Here is a 22,817-nt window from a genome sequence, read left to right on the forward strand (position 1 = left end):
CGGGAGACAAGACAGATTCACAAAACAGTGAAGACTGAGGAGAGAGGGGAGTTTGGGAGATGAGAATGCCTGGTCAGCAGAGCCTCCCTGCAGATAGCCAGATCATACCTTAAACTCTTAGCTGAACATTTTCCCAAGCTCTCCAGCCCCCTCCCTTCCCCCGCCCCCCAACACATACTTTTTTTGGGACCCAGGTAGGCATTTCAACTTCTTCATGTCTGTCCAACAGAGCCCAAGTTTCAGAGCTCACTGTCATTAGCCCATACATGGGGTGTCAACCTGGAACTCCCTGGGTTGCTCTTGGTTTGTTTTAATTCTCCTCTGTTAGATGCTACAGCAGATTGGGAGTTGATAGGTTTTAGAGATTTAGTGAGCCTTTGAAAAGTAAAAACTATCCTTTTTCTTAATTAGCAAAGTCATAAGATTTAAGATTTTCACTGGATTTCAATATGCATGTTTATATTACATTATAATGAGGACTGATCTGCCTTCCACATCATGGAACATTGAGGGTTACATTCATTTATTTATTTTATTTTTGGCTGTGGTGGGTTTTTGTTGCTGTGCAGGCTTTTCTCTAGCTGCAGCAAGCAGAGGCTACTCTGTAGTTGTGTGTGGACTTTTCAGGTTGAGGAGCGTAGGCTCAATAGTTGTGACACATGGTCTTAATTGCTCCTTGGCATCTTCCCAGACCGGGGACTGAACCTGTGTCTCCTGCATTGGTAGGCGGATTCTTTACCACTGAGTCACCAGGGAAGCCCCACATACCTTTTCTTGTTTCATTTAATCCATATAACAGTGATGAGAGAATTAGTATCTCCTCCATGTAAGTTGAAGTCAAGTGCCAGAACGCCAGTGCGGCAGCCTTGTTCCTGGTGTGAGGTGTCAGGAGTGACTTAGAACACTCAGCACCCTGCTCATATCGAGGAAGTGAGCCCCACCTTCTCTGATCCAGCCCATAGGAATGGTCATTTGCAGAATGACTGGAGCCTGGAGTCAGAGAAGGGGGAGTTCACCATGGAGCCTTTGGCTGGTTCTATGACCTCCCAAACTCAGGTCCCTCTATAGTGATAGGAATGACACAGCTCCCTCATTGGTTCCTTGTGTGGAGCATCGAGACAAGCCCAGCAGAGAGCCTGCCCATGTCAGCTTTCAGAAGGGTTTATTTATTGCTCCCTAACCCCCATCTCCAACTGCCACCCATTATGGTCAGTATTCAGCTGCCTCCCTCCATATTTATCAGGAGCCTTCTGATGCCTTCCCAGACACCCCAGGCCTGAACGCCCTTGATTGTGAGCACCTTCCATCTTCTCCCTCGACCCCAAGGAAGGAGATGAGGGCAAGGGGGAGGAATTGATTGGCAGCCCTGATGCTAAAGGTCCATCACTTCAAAGCCCTATCAGTGCTGAAGACCTGTTCATGAGTGACATTTAATACAATGCTTAGAAGAAAAATAAAACCTCCCTCCAAAAATTTAACAAAAGGCTGTATAAAGACATATTTGGCGCTTCCGCTGGGAAAGGCACCATAGCCAAATACAGCAGATGTGGGAGGTGAGTAGCCAGCATTTTTATTGCTAATCATCTTTTTGCTCACAGAAGTGGGAGTGATATTCAAGAGCCCTGTGCCAGGTAGAAGTTAGCTTTGTTCTCCTGGGGTTCCTTGTATCTTTGTTTTTAATCCTAAAGTGTGTCTGTGGTTTCTTTTTCAATTGGAGAGTGGAAACGCCATCTCATTCAATCAGTGCAAATGTACTGAAGACCTCCTAAGTGTCATTCACTGTGGTCCCAGCTGGAGGTTTGGCATCATTTCCACAACAGCCCTAGCGGATAGGCACTGTGGCCCTTCCCAGTTGAGTGAGCCTCAGAGAAGCTAGCACTCCCACGCCTGCTTGATTTGGAACTGCACTTTAAACAGTGATGACCCTGAGGATCGTGGGGTGTTTGTAAGATGCTGTGAGGAGCTCCTGCTCTGATATTTGGCCATCCCTATTGTCTTTCTCTTCTCCCCTCATTATAGTTGCTTTATCCCCCCAGATTCTCATTTTTGGGGGCATGTTAGCACATTCTTCATCCTTGGATGACCCATGCGGGCAGAAACTGGCTTGTTCGCTATGTCCGCAGGGCCTTGTAATATTTGTTTACTGGCTCGGTGTGGTAGACAGCTTATCCATTCCTTATCACTAGCTATACCTGGTTATTTAAGGATGATGATGATGAAGATAAACATTCTATTAAAAGTGAAAGCATCAACCTTGCCTCAATTTTCTGGAGTGAGTGGTGCTGCCAGCCCCCTCAGTTCAGTTCAGTTCAGTCGCTCAGTCGTGTCCGACTCTCCGCGACCCCATGAATCACAGCACGCCAGGCCTCCCTGTCCATCACCAACCCCCGGAGTACACTCAAACTCATGTCCACAGAGTCGGTGATGCCATCCAGCCATCTCATTCTCCGTCGTCCCCTTCTCCTCCCGCCCCCAACCTTTCCCAGCATCAGAGTCTTTTCCAGTGAGTCAACTCGTCGCATGAGGTGGCCAAAGTATTGCAGTTTCAGCTTTAGCATCAGTCCCTCCAATGAACATCCAGGGTTGATCTCCTTTAGAATGGACTGGTTGGATCTCCTTGCAGTATAAGGGACTCGCAAGAGTCTTCTCCAACACCACAGTTCAAAAGCATCGATTCTTCGGCAATCAGCCTTCTTCACAGTCCAACTCTCACATCCATACATGACCACAGGAAAAACCATTGCCTTGACTAGACGGACCTTGGTTGGCAAAGTAATGTCTCTGCTTTTTAATATACTATCAAGGTTGGTCATAAATTTCCTTCCAAGGAGCAAGCATCTTTTAATTTCATGGCTGCAATCAGCATCTGCAGTGATTTTGGAGCCCAAAAAAATAAAGTCTGACACTGTTTCCACTGTTTTTCCATTTATTTCCCACGAAGTGATGGGACCAGATGCCATGATCTTTGTTTTCTGAATGTTGAGCTTCAAGCCAACCTTTTCACTCTCCTCTTTCACTTTCATCAAGAGGCTTTTGAGTTCCTCTTCACTTTCTGCCATAAGGGTGGTGTCATCTGCATATCTGAGGTTATTGATATTTCTCCCGGCAATCTTGATTCCAGCTTGTGCTTCTTCCAGCCCAGCGTTCCTCATGATGTCCTCTGCATATAAGTTAAATAAGCAGGGTGACAATATACAGCCTGACGCACTCCTTTTCCTATTTGGAACCAGTCTGTTGTTCCGTGTCCAGTCCTAGGAGCCCTTTTTCATGGTCTGCGCTTGATGCCACATCAGTCCTCAGTTCCCTACACTGGAGGCGTGCCGCTTTCTTGGTGTTCCAGTTTGCTGACTCTCTGGGCACCATTTAGCCATTCTTCTTTCGTTGAACTGAATTCAGTGACTGCTCTTGGATTTGGAGTCCTGAAGAAGATGTTCAGTGCTGGGAGCCTCTCCGTGGTGACCCAATCCCCAAGATGTCACTGGGCATGGACATGTGGGATACCCCTTAATAACCTACTTGTGCCTTACTGGTAACCTTATGTCAGCTTCTTTTTGATCAGTCAGATTCTCCAACTGAGAGAGCTGGGCATTCCTGCTTGGGTCTGAGTGCTAGCAGAAGAATGAAATGTGCGATTGGATCTGGTACTGCAGAGCCTGAGCTGTGTAGCAGAGTTCCCATATGGTTGGAAGATGAGCCTTGGAGGATTGGGAATGGTGTCAGCAAGACACCAGTGCCAAGTAGCACAGATTTAAAGATTTCTTGATACTCCTAGACAGCTGAGCAGAGATTTTATCAGCGGCAGCAAATGCAGCCAGCCCATCGTCACCTTGGCAGTGTCTGTGGAATTGAATGGAGCGCTGAGTGGACAGAACATCAGTGTGGGCACATCTTAGGACCTTCTCTTTGGTGCTTCCGTCATGTTCTATGTTGAATTGTGTATCCAAGGTCTGTGGGAGCGAGGAATATTGCCCTCTGCTGGGACTCTAATTTAATTTTTATTTAAGCAAGTTAGCCAAAAATGTTTGTATTGATGGCAGTGTTTCTAACATGCCTGGTAAAAACTGAAATATTTTTATTAATGAAGCTGACTAGTGAGAGTTATTGGGGGGATTTCCAGTTCTGATCGACTCTGGCCTCTGCCTGCAGTAGGAATGTGGGGGGAGTCAAACTACTTCTGTTTGTTTTGTTCAGACAGTTCACGCAAAAACTTTTCTCTGTGCTTATTTCCTATTCCGAGTGTTAATGAAGGCAGATCCCCGTGAAGAACATGTACTCTTGTTGCATGGCATGTGAGTTTCTGGTAACCTCTCTCTGCATAGAATCTTATTTTAAATGTATTAGTGGAACTGCTTGTTACAAAGCCTTTGCTTGTCTCTTTCCAAAATCAATTGTAATATAATTATGATTTTCTTTCATAATTGGCATTACACACTCAAATTTCTCTACATTGGTAAAACCTCATGGAAATCTCATAATCCATAGGACCTCCAAAATTATTTTGGTGCAATAAAATTTAATGGTGAGTAAATTGCTAAAAATCTTATTTATAATCTATAGGAATTAGCAAGTAAGAAGATTTGAATTTATTAGGGCAGTGCCTTTCAACAGTGACCCACAGTTGTAAATCCATCTTACAGAGCCATTCGGTTCACGTATTTGGATTTGTATTTAAATATATAGACACAGAGAAAGAACAAAACTTCTTGAATGTATTTATTGTGTGCAATGCCCTCTGATATTTTCTGTTGTTTTCTTTCTTTCCTTCCTGTCTTTCACACTTCCTCCTTCCCTCCCTCTTTTATGCTGGTCTTGATCCATCAAATCAGTGTCATCATTTCTGAATGGGTCATATGAAAAACGACAGTTCCAAACATGCTGCCTCAGGGGTAAAGATTTTCAACCATCTCCATTCCTTCCTTTTTCCGTATTTCTGATATGTGTAATGTGGTTTCTTTCCTTTCTTCCTTCCTTTTTAAAAGTATCCTTTGCTCTCTGCCAGATAGCAGAACTAAACAACTGAAAAGAGTCTGAAACCCTACCTTGAGCTCACCTGTGCTTCTTGGATTCCTCCCAGCCCAGCCTTTAGGGCAAACAGACCTCTAAGAATTCCTTCTATGAGTGAGTTACTCTGCTACACTGGAGGAAAGCTCTCCTTTTATTTAAATTCTTAAGTTACTTATACCTTCCTTAACTCAGGTTCTTAAGTTCTTCTCTTTATTTAATAGTTAAGAGTAATCGTTACAAGTAGTTCAATAAAAAGCCCATTGTATTGTCACTGCTCTGGCTTGGGAAAAGCACTGTTAATAATAATCGTACTATAACAGTAAATATTTATTAGGCACTTACTATGATTCAGACATGGGCTCAGCGCATTGTGTTCATTATCTCATTAGATCCTCATAGCTACCCTGGTACCCGAGACAGGGACCATTATATATTCCTGAGTTACAACCAGGAAGCTGACATGTAAGGGGTCACGCAGAGGACCCATCCACTCCTTTATACCTCCCTTATTTTTGTTGTTTAGTCGCTAAGTTGTATGTGACCTTTTGTGATTCCATGGACTGTAGTCGTATTTAGATATGTCTGACTCTTGTGCAACCCCACAGAATGTACCCCACCAGGCTCTTCTGTCCATGAGGTTTTCCAGGCAGGAATACTGGAGTGCGTTGCCATTTCCTCCTCCAGGGGGTCTTCTCGACCCAGGGATTGAATCGAACCTGTGTCTCCTGCATTGGCAGGCGGGTTCTTTACCACTGAGCCACCAGGGAGGCCATATACCTCCCTACACTCATGTTATTCATGAAGCCAGTGGCCTCTTTGAACCTTTTTCTTAAGCATTTATTTGAGAGTAGTAGACACTTTACCCCGCTTAACAAATGTTCAGTGAGCGCTCTGTGTCCCAGGCACTTTGCAGGACGCTGGAGATGGAGTAGGGAAGACCTGGCCCCACATGTAACCATCATGCAGTGTGGCGAGGGCACGGATCGGTCTCAGGGAGGAGACCCCACAAGGGAGAGCGGTGGTCAGCAGGCTCGCTCCAGCCCAGTAAGCCCCTGGTCCTCTGCTCATGGGCAGTAGTAGGAGGGTCAGGGATCTCTGACCCTTTATCAGGTTTGTTTTTGGCTACCTCCGTGGGATAATTAGGGCTTCCCTGGTGGCTCGGATGGTAAAGAGTCTGCCTGCAATGTAGGAGACCCAAGTTGCATCCCAGGGTTGGTAAGATAAAAGGAATGGCTACCCACTCCAGTGTTATTGACTGGAGAATTTCATGGCCAGAGGAGCCTGGCGGGCTACAGTCCGTGGGGTGGCAAAGAATCAGACCTAACTGAGTGAATAACACGCACATGCATGGGATAATTAAAGCACTTGAAAGAATCCTATTATTTTTCAGGTTCCTGAGAGAGTAAGGTGGGTGTTCTTTTGCATGGTTGTTGTCAGCAGAGATGCAGGAGAAAAATTAACCTGTGTTTAATAGGAGTCTGATGATTCCATTATCTAAAAGAGAAGGCCTGGGGAATTTCGTGACGGTCCAGTGGCAAGGACTCCCAGCTCCCATGCAGGGGGCACGGGGACATGAATAGGGAGATCTGTCCATGGTCTCTTTCCAACTCAGGCCTTTGTATTGCTCACCTGCTGCTGTAGTGGCAGTGTCCCCAGAGGCCGTCTCTTTTCCCTGTGGCTTTTCTTTTTTTTCTTAAGGTTGCAAGAGTAAAGCACCTTGTCTACTGTGTTGTGCTGACATTAGTGTTATCTGAAGGCTCATAAATGACACTGGATCTGCCTGAATGAGATAAACCAGGGATAAACACTGTCTTCCTAGCCCTGGCCATCCAGAGAGGCCCAGTGGCTTGTTAGAAATGCAGAGCCTTGAATCAGAATCTGTATTTTCACTGGATCTCAGGCAATTTATATGGACATTAGACTTTTAGAAGTACTGCGATAGGTCAGGCTACACAACCATATTTTTCCCCAGCATCTTAAGGAGGCACTTTGTTCTCTTGCATTTTCTATTTGCCCAAGGCTAGCAAATGTCTGTAGAAGAACATGCTTTGTGCTTCAACCCTATGTGCTCCCCTGATGCCCACCACTGCTCTTCAATTAGCTCTTCTGCTTAAATAGGCCCTCAAAAATATATTCCAGTATACTTTGGGGTCAAATTCAACATTTGTCAAAAACAGGTTTATGACTGAAATGTAATGAACGACATATTTAAAGCATACTATCTGATATGTTTTGACGTGTACATACCAGTGAAACCACACCACAATCAAGATGAGAAACCTATCCATCACCTGTTACTGCAAAAGTTGCCTTGTGTCCCTTTGCATCCTTTCCCCTGCTTCCTGTCTCTAAAGATGGTGTTTGCCTTTTCTAGAATTTTATATGAATGGCATCCTACAGGCCTCTATTATCTGTCTGGTTTCCTTTGCTCAGCTTAGTTATTTTGAGGTTCATCATGAGTACCAGGTTGGTCCACACTGTCGCTTAGTAGTCCTTTGCTGTAGAAACAGTGTATCTGTATACTTGTCCATAAAAATTAGGGTTGTTTCCAGTTGGGAGCTGTTTATAAACAGGGCTGCCATGAACATCTGCATAAAAGTATTTGATCATGTGCTTTCATTTTGCTTGGTAAATAAATAACTAGGAATGGAATATACCTGGATCATATGGTCCAACATATAACTTCTTAAAAAAAAACCAACTGTTTTCCAAGGTGGTTATACCATTTTATATCTACCCTAGCAGCCTATGAGAATTCCAGTTCCTTCATGTCATCTCTGTCACTCAGTTATCATCTGTCTTTTTTGATTATACCCATCCTTGTGGGGAGTGATATGCTATCTCAGTGTGGTTTTAATGTCATGCATGTTCTTAAGCATCTTTTATACAGGATCTTAGTTCCCTCATCAGGGATCCAACCCGTGCCCTGTGTAGTGGAAGTGTGGAGTCTTAACCACTGTACCTCCATTGAAGTCCCACTGAGCATCTTTTTATGTGCTTATTTGCCATTTATATAGCTTCTCCAAAGTGACTATTGAAACTTGATTGGGTTATGTGTCATTGAGTTTGAGTGTTCTTTATGTAATATGGATTCAGATCCTTTATCAGATAAATGATATGTCTGATTTCTTCCAGTCTAGGCTTGTTTTTCATTTTTTAAAGAAGTTTTAAATTTTGATGAAGTCCAGTTTATTACTTTGTTTTCTTATGGATTGTGCTTGTGTGTTATATCTGAGAAGTATTTGCCTAAAACAGTGTCATAAAGGATTGCTCTTACATTTTCTTCTAGAGGTGTAAGAATTTTAATTTGAAAGTGAAAAGTGAAAGTCGCTCAGTCATGTCCGACTCTTTGAGACCCCATCAACTGTACAGTCCATGGAATTCTCCAGACCAGAATACTAGAGTGGGTAGCCTTTCCCTTTTCCAGGGGGTCTTCCTAACCCAGGGATCAAACTCAGGTCTCCCACATTGCAGGTGGAGTCTTTACCAGCTGAGCTGCAAGGGAAGCCCAGAATTTTAAGTTAGTTTTAATTTTTACATCCATGATCCATTTTTTAGTTAATTTTTTATATGATACCTGTAGGATGAAAGTTTTTTCCTGTTTTTTTTTTTTTTTTTGCACATGTATGTCCAATATTTCTAGCATAATTTGTTGAAAAGATTCTCCTTTCTCTACTGAACTGCCTTTGAACCTGTGTTGAAAATCCTTTGTCCATATATGTGTCAGTAAACCTCTTAAACCATCCAGGGCCTAGCAATAGGGAAAACCACTAATGAAAACAGTGAGGACTCTGGGACCCCAAATGGTCTGGGCAGTCGCCTTCTGGTATGAAGCTTGGACTCAAGCTTTGGTATCTTGACAGGCCCTGGGAGTACATTGAGAGTGGACCTGCAAAGTATGTCACCCTTGGGCAAGTTGAGATAATTCCTGAAATCATTAATTCTCTCACTGTCTTCTATTGAGCAAGGCTGGAGAGTACACTGAAAGTACCTTTCTAGATGCATAGGAAAGGTGTTAATTCATTACACAGTGGGTGATTTAGGACCTGGGGCTTAAAACTCTTTGGCAGTTATGATTGAGAAGGGCTGCTGAACTAGGAGACGGAGACTTAGAAACCTGGGAGGCCTCATCACTTCACGGAATCCACAGTTGGCTGGGCTTGGGGCAATTCTGGGCCTTTTCAGTCTGAAATAAGACATGACTCCAGGCAGTGGTAGAGTTGGCAGCTGACTGTGGCTCTCTAGATTCCAGTTCTTCCATGCTCAGCACCGTGCATCTTGGGAGCTGTCCAGAGTAGAGACGCCTGCTCTCCTAGAGTCTGCAGACTGGACAACAGGCTGTGCTTTCTGTAGATGCCGTTGGCAGGACTCCTGCCTGTTTGAGAGCAGTCAGGGCAATGAGGTGACCTGTCCATAGCCAGGTTGCCACAGGAGCACTTCCTGTTCCTGGGGTTTCTCTCCCATCCCTCATGGGCTCTCGCCAGGCCTTGTCAGCATCTGTGCTCGGTCTATGGACAGGAAGTTCAGGGATGGTGTCCTACGGGAATTGAAAGCCTCTAGGGTCCAACCTGAGCCTCTCAGGGATTAGGGAGAGCAAGCAAGTTTGGCCCTGGGATGCAGGTTTGTGTTAGTGGTGTGTTCTGGACCCACAGAATGGTTCCCAGGCAAGGGAAACACTTTCTCAGGCTCCTGAGGTTGACCTGGGCCCCTCTGTGTGTGACGTAGATCAGAACCCTCACCTGATGTACCTTTTGTTTTCCAGGCACTCCTAGCAGGCATGCGGAACCGGGAGAACAGCTCGCCCTGCCAGGGCAATGGGGAGCCGGCAGGCCGGGCCAGGAACTTGGGCTCCGTGTGGCCGGGCGAGGAGGAGCCTGGCCACGACGTGAGCACGCCCTCCTACAAGAAGCCTCTGTACGGCATCTCACACAAGATCATGGAGAAGAAGAACCCTCCCGTGGGGGACATGCTCAACACCTATGAGCTTTCGGAGAAGGTGAACCCCAGCAACAGCCCCTCACCATTGCGGCTCCTGAACGAGACACAGAAGCGGGACACTGGTGGCCCCGCAGCAGCCACTGACAGTGACCCCAACATCTACTTTCTCATCCAGAAGATGTTCTACATGCTCAACACGCTCTCCTCCAACATGTCGCAGCTGCACAGCAAGGTGGACCTGCTCTCCCTGGAGGTGAGCCGCATCAAGAAGCAGGTGAGCCCCACTGAGATGGTGGCCAAGTTCCAGCCGCCGCCCGAGTACCAGCTCACGGCGGCCGAGCTCAAGCAGATTGTGGACCAGAGCCTGTCGGGTGGCGACCTGGCCTGCCGCCTGCTGGTGCAGCTTTTCCCAGAGCTCTTCAGCGACGTGGACTTCTCCCGGGGCTGTGGCGCCTGCGGCTTCGCGGCCAAGCGGAAGCTGGAGTCGCTGCACCTGCAGCTCATCCGGAACTACGTGGAGGTCTATTACCCGTCGGTGAAGGACACCGCCGTGTGGCAGGCCGAGTGCCTGCCCCAGCTCAATGACTTCTTCAGCCGCTTCTGGGCTCAGCGGGAAATGGAGGACAGCCAGCCCAGCGGCCAGGTGTCTGGATTCTTCGAGGCCGAGCCCCAGGTGGACACTGGCCACTTCCTGGACAGCAAGGAGCAGGAGGAGGCCCTGTCCCTGGACCGCAGCAGCACCATCGCCTCTGACCATGTGGTGGACACGCAGGACCTCACCGAGTTCCTGGACGAGGCCTCATCCCCCGGCGAATTCGCAGTCTTCCTTCTGCACCGGCTGTTCCCTGAGCTTTTCGACCACCGGAAGCTGGGCGAGCAGTACAGCTGCTATGGGGATGGCGGCAAGCAGGAGCTGGACCCGCAGCGGCTGCAGATCATCCGCAACTACACAGAGATCTACTTCCCCGACATGCAGGAGGAGGAAGCCTGGCTGCAGCAGTGTGCCCAGCGCATCAACGACGAGCTGGAGGGCCTGGGGCTGGACGCGGGCAGCGAGGGCGAGCCCCCGCGAGACGACTGCTACGACTCGTCCAGCCTGCCCGATGACATCTCCGTGGTCAAGGTGGAAGACAGCTTCGAGGGCGAGCGGCCCGGCCGGCGGTCCAAGAAGATCTGGCTGGTGCCCATCGACTTTGATAAGCTGGAGATCCCGCAGCCCGACTTCGAGGTGCCGGGCGCCGACTGCCTGCTGAGCAAGGAGCAGCTGCGCAGCATCTACGAGAGCAGCTTGTCCATCGGCAACTTTGCCTCGCGCCTGCTGGTGCACCTGTTCCCGGAGCTCTTCACCCACGAGAACCTGCGCAAGCAGTACAACTGCAGCGGCTCCCTGGGCAAGAAGCAGCTGGACCCGTCCCGTATCAAGCTCATCCGCCACTATGTGCAGCTGCTCTACCCACGGGCCAAGAATGACCGTGTCTGGACACTGGAGTTCGTAGGCAAACTGGATGAGCGCTGCCGGCGCCGGGACACGGAGCAGAGGCGTTCCTATCAGCAGCAGCGCAAGGTCCACGTTCCGGGCCCTGAGTGCAGGGACCTGGCCAGCTATGCAATTAACCCCGAGCGGTTCCGGGAGGAATTTGAGGGGCCCCCGCTGCCCCCCGAAAGGAGCAGCAAGGACTTCTGCAAGATCCCCCTGGACGAGCTGGTGGTGCCCTCGCCTGACTTCCCGGTGCCTTCGCCGTACCTGCTGTCCGACAAGGAAGTGCGCGAGATCGTGCAGCAGAGCCTCTCCGTGGGCAACTTCGCCGCCCGGCTGCTCGTCAGGCTCTTCCCTGAACTCTTCACCACCGAGAACCTGCGGCTGCAGTACAACCACTCCGGGGCCTGCAACAAGAAGCAGCTGGACCCCACACGCTTGCGGCTCATCCGCCACTACGTGGAGGCCGTGTACCCGGTGGAGAAGATGGAGGAGGTGTGGCACTACGAATGTATCCCGAGCATCGATGAACGCTGCCGCCGCCCCAACAGAAAGAAATGCGACATCCTGAAGAAAGCCAAGAAGGTGGAGAAGTGAGGGGTACCGGGGACACTGAGCGTCGCCCCTTGCCCCCCACCACGAGCCCGAGCCGCGTCTACAGCCGCGCACCTTATATCGGCGGGGCGGGGCCTGCTGCATTTGCACACGCGATCGCCCCGCCGGCCACGGCCACGACAAAGAAGCCTCGCATTTGGTCACTTGTACTTACAACTTTTGTCATGTGTTCCTGGTGGTGCAGCCAGAGTCTGGGGAGAGCAGAGCTGCGAGGGCAGAGGGGCCTCAGGAGTCAGGGTTCCCTCTCCTTGGCGGTGTCCTCCCAGTCCCCTCACCATTTGAAATGCAAATCAAGCAACCCTCTTGTTCCTCTTCCCACATTTTACATCTTCCATTTTTATAAAAAAAAAAAAAAATTTTTTTTTTTTTAAATTAAAAAGAAACCCTTTTTAAGAAAATCATTGGGCTCTGTGGAGGCCATTTTACTCAGAAATATTTTTTTTTTAATATTTGAGATGAAGTACTGTAAGATGACTTTAGTCACTGGGAATTTTTTTTAAGATGGTTTCAGATATATGAAATTTTTAGAGGTGCCATGGTCATGCATGATGGTGGATAGCTTCAGGTGGCATAGAGACGGATTTTACTGACCTTTTGTTAATACATCGGATTTTGGAAGAGTCAGGACGCCTCGTGGATGGCGGTGGAGGGGGTGGAGTGGTTCGATGACCTTTCTGACCAGGGTCAGTTGCACGCTCCCTCTCACTGTGGTGCCGAGGCAGGGGCTGTGGGGACGGCTTGCCTGGCCTGTCTCACGCTGCTGCGCAGTAGAATGTGCTCACCCTGTAGACGAGAACACTGGACGGTGACGGTGGTGATATGAATGTAGATAGACGTGGAAACACGTTCACAGTGTCTTCATTTGAGCTGTGTCCTTCCACTGCCCTCTTTCCTTCCTGCATAAGGATGCTGGTTAGAGGGGCAAACACGTTTCCCTGGAAAACTGTGTGTGTGGATATTTGGCTTCTTGTTTAAGGGTGGGCCCCCTTGGGCTCACCAAGAACTGTTTACTTTCCATGTGTGTATTTGTATAAAACCCAGGTTCTGGGAGCTGTATGGTGGCTTCACCACACCTCAGTGTAGGCTCCTCCCGGCAGTACACATCCTTGTTCCTCAGGGCCGCGTGGACTCTCTTGAGGATACCTGGTGTTGGAAGGACACAGGCCATCTGAAATAGGGCTCCCATATCCCTTTCCGGGGTCCACTCAGAGCTTTCCCTTTGGGCCGCCAGAAGGTCCTGCTCTCCTACATCTGGCCGGTCCCTCGGCCTCAGGATGAGACACCTCTTTTCTCTTTCCTGGTTGGAAAGGTCACATTGCTCCAAGCCAGTGGCATGCTCTCCAGGATTCCAACCAGGAAACTCCCCAACAGGTAAAGTCCTTAATGTAAAAACAATACTTTTACCTACCTGACATTGGGGGCTAGTGCCTAAGAGGGAAAGGGAACAGTCTAAACACAATATATCCTACCAGAAAGCTAGAAAATAAATTGAATCACACAGGGTAGTCGTAAACCCTTGTGGAGTGTTAATTTAATAACCTGATGGCTTAATATTTTGCTACCTTAAAATGCAGAAATAATAGAAACAATCTGTGAATTCTCTTCATACAGATAAGGACTTCAGCTTTAGTGACTATATGATGGAACTTTGCCTGCACTCACAGCCATTTGTTTTTTAAATGACAGGATTCTGAGCAGTGTGAAGTTGCCGATCTAACTTTAGTAAATTTGCTTTTCAATGTCATTTACAGATTATTTCAGTTGTAACTGTGGACCTAAATTATTACAATTTGGAAACACACAGGGACTTAATGACTCTCTCCCACCCACCCACATACATGTGTACACACACATTTCTTAGTAAAAAACTGAAGTGAGATGAAGGGGACTGACATGAATAACAAGCTCAACCTCTTTGTGCCTGGAAAGGAGGAGGACTGGAGCAGCCGGAGACTCACTTCTTCCTCTCCTGGGCCTTTCTCTATGCCTTAGTCTCTCCAGCACACAAATGCATGCCTGCGTGCATGTGCGTGCACACACACCCAAAGATGGCAGTGGCACTCTCTCCCTCACCAATCCTGCGGGTGGGAGGGTGCTGTGGAATTTGTTCTGGTCTCTAGGATGTATCCAAGAGGATTCCAAGCCATGTGAAAATTGCCCTGCTTTCTAGAGGGTGGAATGTGACCCTGCAACTTCAGAAGCACAATCATTTAATAATTTTGTTTTTTTTAATCATGCTGTCTACCCACAATAGAGACGTCAACAGGTTCTAGGAATTTTAAATATATCTCTTTATAACCTAGAGCATGTTCAGTTTTTGGAAACCATGTTTTGATGGTTTCTTTAATACCTTTCCTGTATGGGGCTTCTTCCCCCAAATCTTAAGAGTCCCTTCCAGTGAAGAGAGGTGGACGCTGCCTGTGTGAGCTGTATCTTGTCTCTCTGGACTGACTCACCAGGAACCATCTGCAGGTCCTGTGTCTGTCTGTGTGGTGTCCTCAGCCTGCAGCCATACAGGTGGGCTCCAGGGGCTTTTTTTTTTTTTGACATGAAGCAATAGAATTATAAAATACCTAAATTTTCTTTTCAAAATTTAATGTTTTCCATAAAATCTGTTGGCAAAACCCCCACTCCCTCCCCATCTAAATCCTTTGATTTTTGTTAATACTTGTTTGTGTTTGGGGAATTTTTTCTCCCTCACATCCAGAAGTAGCACAGACACATTCTGATGTTGAGTAAAATAGCACGTCACGATAGGTGGTAGTGTCCCTCGTTTTTCTGTTAGTGAGTTTTAAGAGAATGTACGAAGATAGTCATGAATGTACTAAGTGTTCTAATCCTGCTTCCGTTCACTTTGGCTGTGTCTGCATGACAACACAGGCTTGACAGGGAATAAAGTTGTGCCCAGTGTCATGGGTGTTAGTGTGCCCCTCCCCCTCAGCGGTGGACCCCACCCTTCCTTGCCTTTTAAGTTTGGTGGGAGGGGGTACCACATCAGCAGCAATCATCAGCCAACCAATGGGATCTACTTAGTGGTAAGCGGATTAACTGTTTAAATGCAAAGAGTCACTGGCCTGACCACACCATAGTATGGCCACTTGGGTTCCTGCAGACATGGCTTCATTTTCCACCTTTGCCCCAAATGTTTCCTTCTTGCCTGATTGAGGACGAGGGTCTCAAGACCTCAGATTGGAGGCCAGTGAGCTCTTACCCCTGCCTCACCATGGAGAGAGATGCTATGAAGTGGTGGGACTTCCCTGGTGGTCCAGTGGTTACCACTCTGTGCTTCCACCTCAGGGGGCACGGCTTCTATCCCTGGTCAGGGAACTAAGCTCTCACACGCTATAGGGCCAAAAAAGAAGAAGCAGGGGGCCCCTGGGCCAAGGGACTCTTAATGTCGTTCAGATACTTGTTTCTTGTAGATCCAGCCTTAATGTTTTTCTGACATCCTAGTGATAGCAGACCCTGCACAAAGTGGATTTCAGAGTTAATACTGTGAGGAGACAAAATAATGAGAATAGTTCTACCAAAGATAATGAAACATTGCATAATGTCTGCATTTTACCATTGATTTGAGTGCACCCTTAGAAAACTGAATGTAACAAAAACCCAGGACATTTTTTGGAAATTGTATGCTCTCTAGCAACTGTGTGAATTTTTATACAAGCACTGTTTTATGAGTTATATAAAATGTTATAAAAATATGGTCTCCTAACATCTTATTTTCTTAGGGCAGAGGTCTCTCAGAATGTGTGGGTCTATTTGTCTTTGCGTGGGGCTTCACCACCCCCTCCCAGGGGAGGGCAAGGGCACTCGGGGCACCACGGCTTCTCGGGCTTCCACACCCTGGGTGTCGGGGTGCAGTTTGTCACAGCTGAATGACTGAGACGTTCACCAAATAAGCCCTAGCGCATTTCTTACACAGACCGCTTCCCAGCCATGCAGTAGAGGCACAGCTGACCTTCCCTTGCCTGGTCGGCTGCCAGACCCGCCCTGCTGCCAAACTGGAGGAGTTTCAGTTCACTCTTTCTTTTCCACTTTGGATTAAATGGGATTTAGTTCCTCAAGGCAAACCTATTATTAACTGGTAACAAAAGGATGCATGTTTTTCTCTTGCCTCATTGGCGAATTGTTCTTCGCTCAGTCGTGCCCGACTCTTTGCAACCCCTGTAGCCCACCAGGCTCCTCTGTCCACGGGATTCTCCTGGCAAGAGTACTGGAGTGGGTTGCCATTTCCTTCTCCCATTGGCGAATTACAAGTCATTAATATTTTGCAGTAAAAAATGATGTCGAGCTATCACACACTTTTTGGACCCGGGGTGGTGTGGTGTACCGGGGCGCGGGCAGCCGTGCGCAGGCCAGCGCTGGTCGGGACTGGAGCCTGGTTTACTCCAGAGGCAAGTTGAAACAAGACTTGAAGGCCAAATTCTTTAGAGCCTTTCTGGCTGTATGTATCTTTGTTTTCGACCAAAAAAAAAAGTCCGTTCCTCAGCTGCCACTAAGGCGCTCCGTTCATCCGCGAGTAACGGCAGCCCCCGTCCGCAGCATGGCCTCCGTCCACCGAGCTCACTGGCATCTGTTCGCCTTCAGCCTGCACGGGAACGGTGGGTGAGGTGACCGTCACTGTGGGTAAGATCAATGCCCTCATCAGAGCGGCGTGTAAACGGTGAGCCTTTCTGGCCAGGCTTGTTTGCAGAGGCTCTGGCCAATGTCAACATTGGGTGCCTCATCTGCGGTGTGGGGGCAGGGGGACCTGCCTGCAGGAGGTCTCACCCCTCCACCCCTCCTGCCCCAGCTGAGAAGAAGGAAGTGAAAACAGAGGAATCTGGGGAGTGTGATGATCACCTGGGGCTTTGGTCTTTTTGAATAAACCTCTTCAGAGACAGGCTCAATAAAAAGCTGAGCTCTTTGCTGCTGCTGTCTTGCAAATAACAGTAATGGAAAATTTCAGTGGGTTTGCTGCTGCTGTCTTGCAAATAACAATAATAGAAAATTTCAGTGGGTTTAACCTGTAAAAGCCAGTTCTCAGAAATAAGAACTCCATACCAGATTATTCTGATTAATGGAATGGTAAGACTCTGATGCTGGGAAAGGTTGGGGGCGGGAGGAGAAGGGGACGACGGAGAATGAGATGGCTGGATGGCATCACCGACTCTGTGGACATGAGTTTGAGTGTACTCCGGGAGTTGGTGATGGACAGGGAGGCCTGGCGTGCTGTGATTCATGGGGTCGCGGAGAGTCGGACACGACTGAGCGACTGAACTGACTGACTGACTGACTGAGATGCAGTGGACACTAAGAGCTTCCAGAGAAATCTAGAATCCCCAAACCAGTGATGGGAAAGACACGAACATCCATCGCCCACTTGCTTGGATGGCAATGTTGGACCTACCTGAGTGTAGGCACACTGCTGAGTGTCCTGGATCAAAGCTGGTGAAGATTTCAGAAGCCCTGTGAGGTAAGTTCCCAAATTAAGCCTGTTAAGAAAGTTAAGGTACCATCTCATTTAATTCTTGTAAAAACTCCGTGTCTTGGGCAATGTTGTTACTTCCGTTTTGTGGTAAGGAAGCAGAAAGAAGGTCCAAACAAACCGCGGTGCTAAGATTTGAGTCTGCCTGTGCACCGCACCGTCTCAGAAACTAAACACCCCCTGAGCCGCATGCAATATAAAACACAGATTCAGATCTGAAACTCAGTTTGTCTGATCTTAGATATAGGTGCCGGTTCTCAAATTGCCCTGGGTGAAATAATTGTGGCCATTTGTGGATAGACATGTTCTGGTAAGAGTAAATTTTTTGAGATTGTGAAAGTAATTGCCGTGGATCGGATTCCTTAGGAACAGAGTCTGAGACTAGGGTTTTTTTTTGTTTGTTTGTTTTTTTGAGACTAGGGTTCTTGTGCAGTTGATTGAGGACCTGCTCCCAGGAGAAAAGGTGCGAGAGAAGCAGAACGGGGCCAGGGAGGGCCATAAGCAGGAGTGTGGTCTCTGCAGTCCGTCCTCACTGCCATCCACTGGGAGGCCCTAGAACATGAACTGTTTTGCAGAATTAGTACCAGGTAAAGCAAAGGGGCCAGTTGGTCATTGAGGTCTCCTCCAGGGAAAGGAGTAGTTGGCCTGGCAGGGTGGCTCCCTTTGCCAAGGGCAGTGTTCCAGAAGGGCCATTATGAGTGGTTAGCTGGCCCTCAACAGTGAGGGGGTGGGTGTGCCAGCAAAGGGGATCTGGGTGGGACTCCATCGTCATCCACTAAGGGGCAGACCCACCAGACTACACGTTTAACCAGGTCATGGGGCCCCATCTGCCAGAGGTTCTCAGTCTGTTTGAACCTGAATTCTCATGGTGGGGCCTGAGAATCTGCATTTCTAACAAGTTCCCCCTCTCTAACGAGATGGTGCCCAGTGCTGATGTTCAGAGGCTGCAGAAACATGTAACTTCAAAAAATATACTGTGTACATCCCAGAAATGGAAAGCTTAGCACTTAGTAGAGCTTGATCTGAGCTGAAATAAGTGGTTTCCTGTTGTGTTCAAATAAAACTGACTTTTTAAAAATTATAAACTATAAGTTTATTAATGAGGGGGTCCTTAATACTATGAAACCAGGGGGACTGGTCCTTGGTGGAGTCATCAGGGAAAACTTCCCCAAGGAACTGGATGGCTAGCCTAGATTTGAGAATGAGGAATTAATTAGGTGAAAAGTTCAGCATGCAAACAAGCTTTGGGGTGTGAGAAGAACCTCTTAGGAAACAATTAAAGGAGGCCGGTGGAGGCTGGAACTAGAGGAGGAGGAGTTTCGTGAAGCTGCAGAAGCAGTCCAGTGCTGGAGGACTTTGTCTTCACTGAACTGCCCTTGGATCAGTAAGAAAAGAAGAAACCCTTCACTAGTTCTGAGTAGGGAGGGGAATACTCAGTTCTGATGCATTCCTATTGAACTCCGCCTCCTCTGCCCAGTAAGGCTGCCCTCCTCTGCTGTGTTCTAGTCACCTTGCCATCATGTAGCTTTCAGGTCAGTGGGAAGAGGCACCTTTACAAATGTTTCAGCATCAGGCCAAATATGGTGGCTGGTGCCAGAACATTTCTGCAGAGGGAAGCCTGTCCATTGACTTCGTTTTAAGGAGTGGGAATTTGTTCATCCTTCTAGAGTGTGTAGTCCAGTTGGTGAACCATGTCTTTGACAGAGGTTGAGAACGTGGAATGCCACAGCTTCTCCTTCCAGAGTCTCCTGCAGTGTGACAGCTGTGTACTCAGAAGGAACAGTGAGGCCCTACATTACAGGGAGTTCTGTTTTCCATAAGGGCTCCCATTTTCTGAGCTCCTGCAGTGGGTCAGGAATGTGCTAGGGATGTGACATACGTTATTTCATTTATTCCTCACAGAAACCCTGAGGGATAGATATTTGTATTCCCCACCCTACAGATGGGGATGCTTTTAGAGATTAAGTAATTTGGTCAAAGTCACATGGGTGACAGAGCCGGGGCCTCTAACAATGGCCAGGTTGACTCCAAAGTTTGTGCTCTTGATTTCCAAGCTGCCACCCGTGTAGCTGTGCAGAGTAAATCTGTTTGTCTGTCTGCCTGGTGGTCCCCCATCATTTAACTTGGGGTTTTGCTGACTGTTCACAGTCTCTGAGCGTCGGAATCCGCCCCAGTCAGAGTATCGGACTCGGGAAACCTCTCAGTGCCACAGGAGATAGAACAAAGAATGCAGTTAAGAATCATGATTCTAGCAAGTCTCATTAGTTGGTAGGTAAGAAGCCTGTTTGAGCTTGGAGAGTTTCTGATCGTTAACAGCACAAAACCTAATGTCTCTTGCCTTCAGTTGATTTTCAAGATTCACATGGGTATAAGTAGACTGAGGACCTTGGCTCTGCCCCGTGTAGACAGCTGAGACCATAGCAGGAGGACAGCTGGGCTCTGATCTGAGGCACACCTATCGGAATGCAGGTTCCTGACTCTCCCGGCTCTCAGAGCTGGAACAGATTTGCTAAGTATCCTGCTATTTCCGACGTGATGTATTAAACCCAAACCTCCCCACTGTATGCGATTAGCTGAAATCAGTGCAGGCACCGTGTCAGGCGTGACAAGGCATATACTTCAGCATATGGTGGTGCCTACCTTGTCTTCACATAATTAATCCTATTTTCTTGAATCCAAAGAGTTGGCTGCTATTATTGTAGCCTCACTTTTATCTTATGTCAGAATCAAAAGTTAAGGGATTTTTTCCTACAATCCTAAAGAAAATTCCCTACACATTCTGTGGGGAAGTATCTAAGTAACCCCTCTGAGTGGGGTTCCAGAAATGGGCTTTACCAGTACAGATCTCTAAACAGAACTTGCCCATTTTAGACACATGCTATTCTACTCTGACTGCAGTCTTTAGGCTTTCACTTGTCTGCCTTGGCGAAGGTCTCCCTCGGTTTAAGAAAAAAGTCCCAGGATCAAAGTTCCATTGAATGCAGTTGACATCTCTACAAGGGAATCAAGTACATTGTGAGTGATCTGTGTCCTCAGTATCTTGCAAAATTGTTGACTTTCACCATTCTTCTTTTGATGTACCTGATCTGTTAACCAATAATGAGCCAAAAAAACTTGAAACAAAAAAAAGGGCCAGCAAATGTATCTTTGAGGGAGAGAAGTAAGTGGCAGTCTCAGAGAGTTTTGTCCAGTTTCAGAGCCCTCAGAAAAATGCTAAGCACACATTGGGCAGTAGCAGGTACCAAAAGGCAGAAGCACAGGCAGAAGTACTCTTAAGAAGAGTGTATGTCAGACTATTCATACATCTTTTTACGCTCATAATTAGACTAGCTGAAATCAGAAACCTGGGTCATGCCAGGGGCTCAGTGAGGCTGTGTGTATTTAGTCACTTTGAGTGTTGCTGGTGAGAGGGCAGCCTGGCGCAGATGTCCTGGAGAAGAAGCAGTGCTGAGTTTTTTTGCGGTGAAGGGAGTCAGGTGGGAGAATGTCACTGGGAGAGCGGGTGGGCAGAATGTAGTGGATGCATTTCGGTATTTATTAGGCAGCAACGGAGTGAGAAGCGATGGATCATCTGCACCTAGAGTGCCATGGATGGATCTGAGTGAAGAAAGTAAGACATAAAATGAAATATATAGTAATGTCACCTATGAAACTATAAATATATGTGTACAAGACAACAAAGCACATTTCACGAGAATGCTAACAAAAAGATATACATTAAACACATCTGAATGATTGGCTAAGGTAAGGGAGGAGGACATGTGAGAACAGGAGAAGAGAAACAGTAACTTGAAAGAACTTGGAGGGTGGGGACTGGCGCCCCAGCATCTCCCAGTGGAAATTCCTATAGGGGTACCTCTCCATTCCACCCAGGGGTGTGTTGGTAAATGTGTGACAGTTGGCTCTCCAAGGGAAAAAAAAATCAGTCCTGGTTCATGGTGTTTGCTGATTGCCAAGGTGAAATTCCTCCTACCGTGGCTGATTTTTAAGCCAACCCTGTGACTCATGAAAGCAGTTTGGGAGATGCTCACATTCTGCTTTTTGCAGTCTGCTGGTTGGAGTTTAAAATGTCTCAAGATGGCCAATAAGCTGACTGATAATTCTGGCAGTAACTTTTAGAAAACCAAAATATATACAACCAAGATAAGGCAGGACTTTAGTAGAGTGTCATTTTATTTGCCTCCTATACATTGCAGACCCTGTAAGAAAGTTTATAGAACATGTACCACCTTCCTGAAGGAAATGTTTTCTTTTTAGTTTCTTGAAAAATGGAAGTTTCTACCCCCCCTAATCATTATTGATCAAATAAATTATGACCTAAAAATTTCTCTCCAAATGTCTACTTTTATCCCCAAAATGCTGAAAAAGAAAAATAATGATGATGAAACTATTGCCCGACCATCTATATAATTTTCCATGAAAGGTGGTGAATGCTGTTTGGCAGAGAAATGCAATTAGCATCACATTTCCCAGAGTAGAGCTATTTCTTTGAAAGGATTAACCATTACTGGTAAAAGGGCTAGATGGGTCTCTACAAAAATAGTCACAACTTGAAATTGTTCATCTTTAAAAAACTGCAAACATGCACTAGAAGCATTTTCAGACTTTGCTGGGAAAGCCAGACCTATTTTTAAATTTTTGTTCTATTTTTATATTGAAGTATAGTTGATTTACAATATTGTGTTAGTTTCTGGTGTGCAGCAAACTGATTCGGATCTATATATGTGTGTATACACACACACACACACACACACACTTTTTCAGATTCTTTCCCATCATATAATATACTGAATATATTCCGCGCTATTCAGTAAATCCTTGTTGTTTGTTTTATATATAGTAGAGCATATCTGTTAATCCCATACTCTTAATTTATTCCCCACTTCGGTAACCATAAGTTTGGTTTCTCTATCTGTGAGTCTGTTTCTGTTTTGTAAATAAGTTCATTTGTATTATTTCTTAGATTCCACATATAAATTATATAGTATTTGTCTTTTACTTCATGGAGTATGATCATCTCTAGGTCCATCCATGTTGCTGCAAATGGCACTATTCCATTCTTTTTTTATATATACCACCTCTTTATTTGTTCATCTGTTGATAAGCACTTGGGTTGTTTCCATGGATTGGCTATTGTAAATAATGCTGCTTTGAACTTAGGGGTCCATGTATCTTTTCGAGTTGTCTTTTCTGGATATATGCCCAGGAGTGGGATTGCTGGATCATATGGGAACTCTATTTTTAGTATTTTAAGGAACCGCTATACTGTTTTCCATAGTAGCTATACCAATTTACATTTCCACCAACAGTGTC

General features: G+C 46.8%; 1 protein-coding gene across 2 annotated transcripts in view; it reads left to right on the forward strand.

Moving 5' to 3' along the window:
* The window catches only part of BEND3 (BEN domain containing 3), a 30,473-nt gene extending 14,745 nt beyond the window's left edge, over nt 1–15,728 (forward strand). For both annotated transcript variants that reach the window (XM_055433489.2, XM_055433491.2), the window contains one exon: nt 9,767–15,728. In XM_055433489.2, the coding sequence (XP_055289464.2) occupies nt 9,767–12,016 (2,250 nt within the window). In that variant the 3' untranslated portion in view covers nt 12,017–15,728. The remainder of the gene's footprint in view (nt 1–9,766) is intronic.
* Nucleotides 15,729–22,817: the final 7,089 nt, after the last annotated feature.

The sequence above is a fragment of the Moschus berezovskii genome, chromosome 10 (assembly GCF_049115385.1).
Source record: "Moschus berezovskii isolate FMDL1 chromosome 10, NW_MosBer_1.0, whole genome shotgun sequence".
NCBI lineage: Eukaryota > Metazoa > Chordata > Mammalia > Artiodactyla > Moschidae > Moschus > Moschus berezovskii.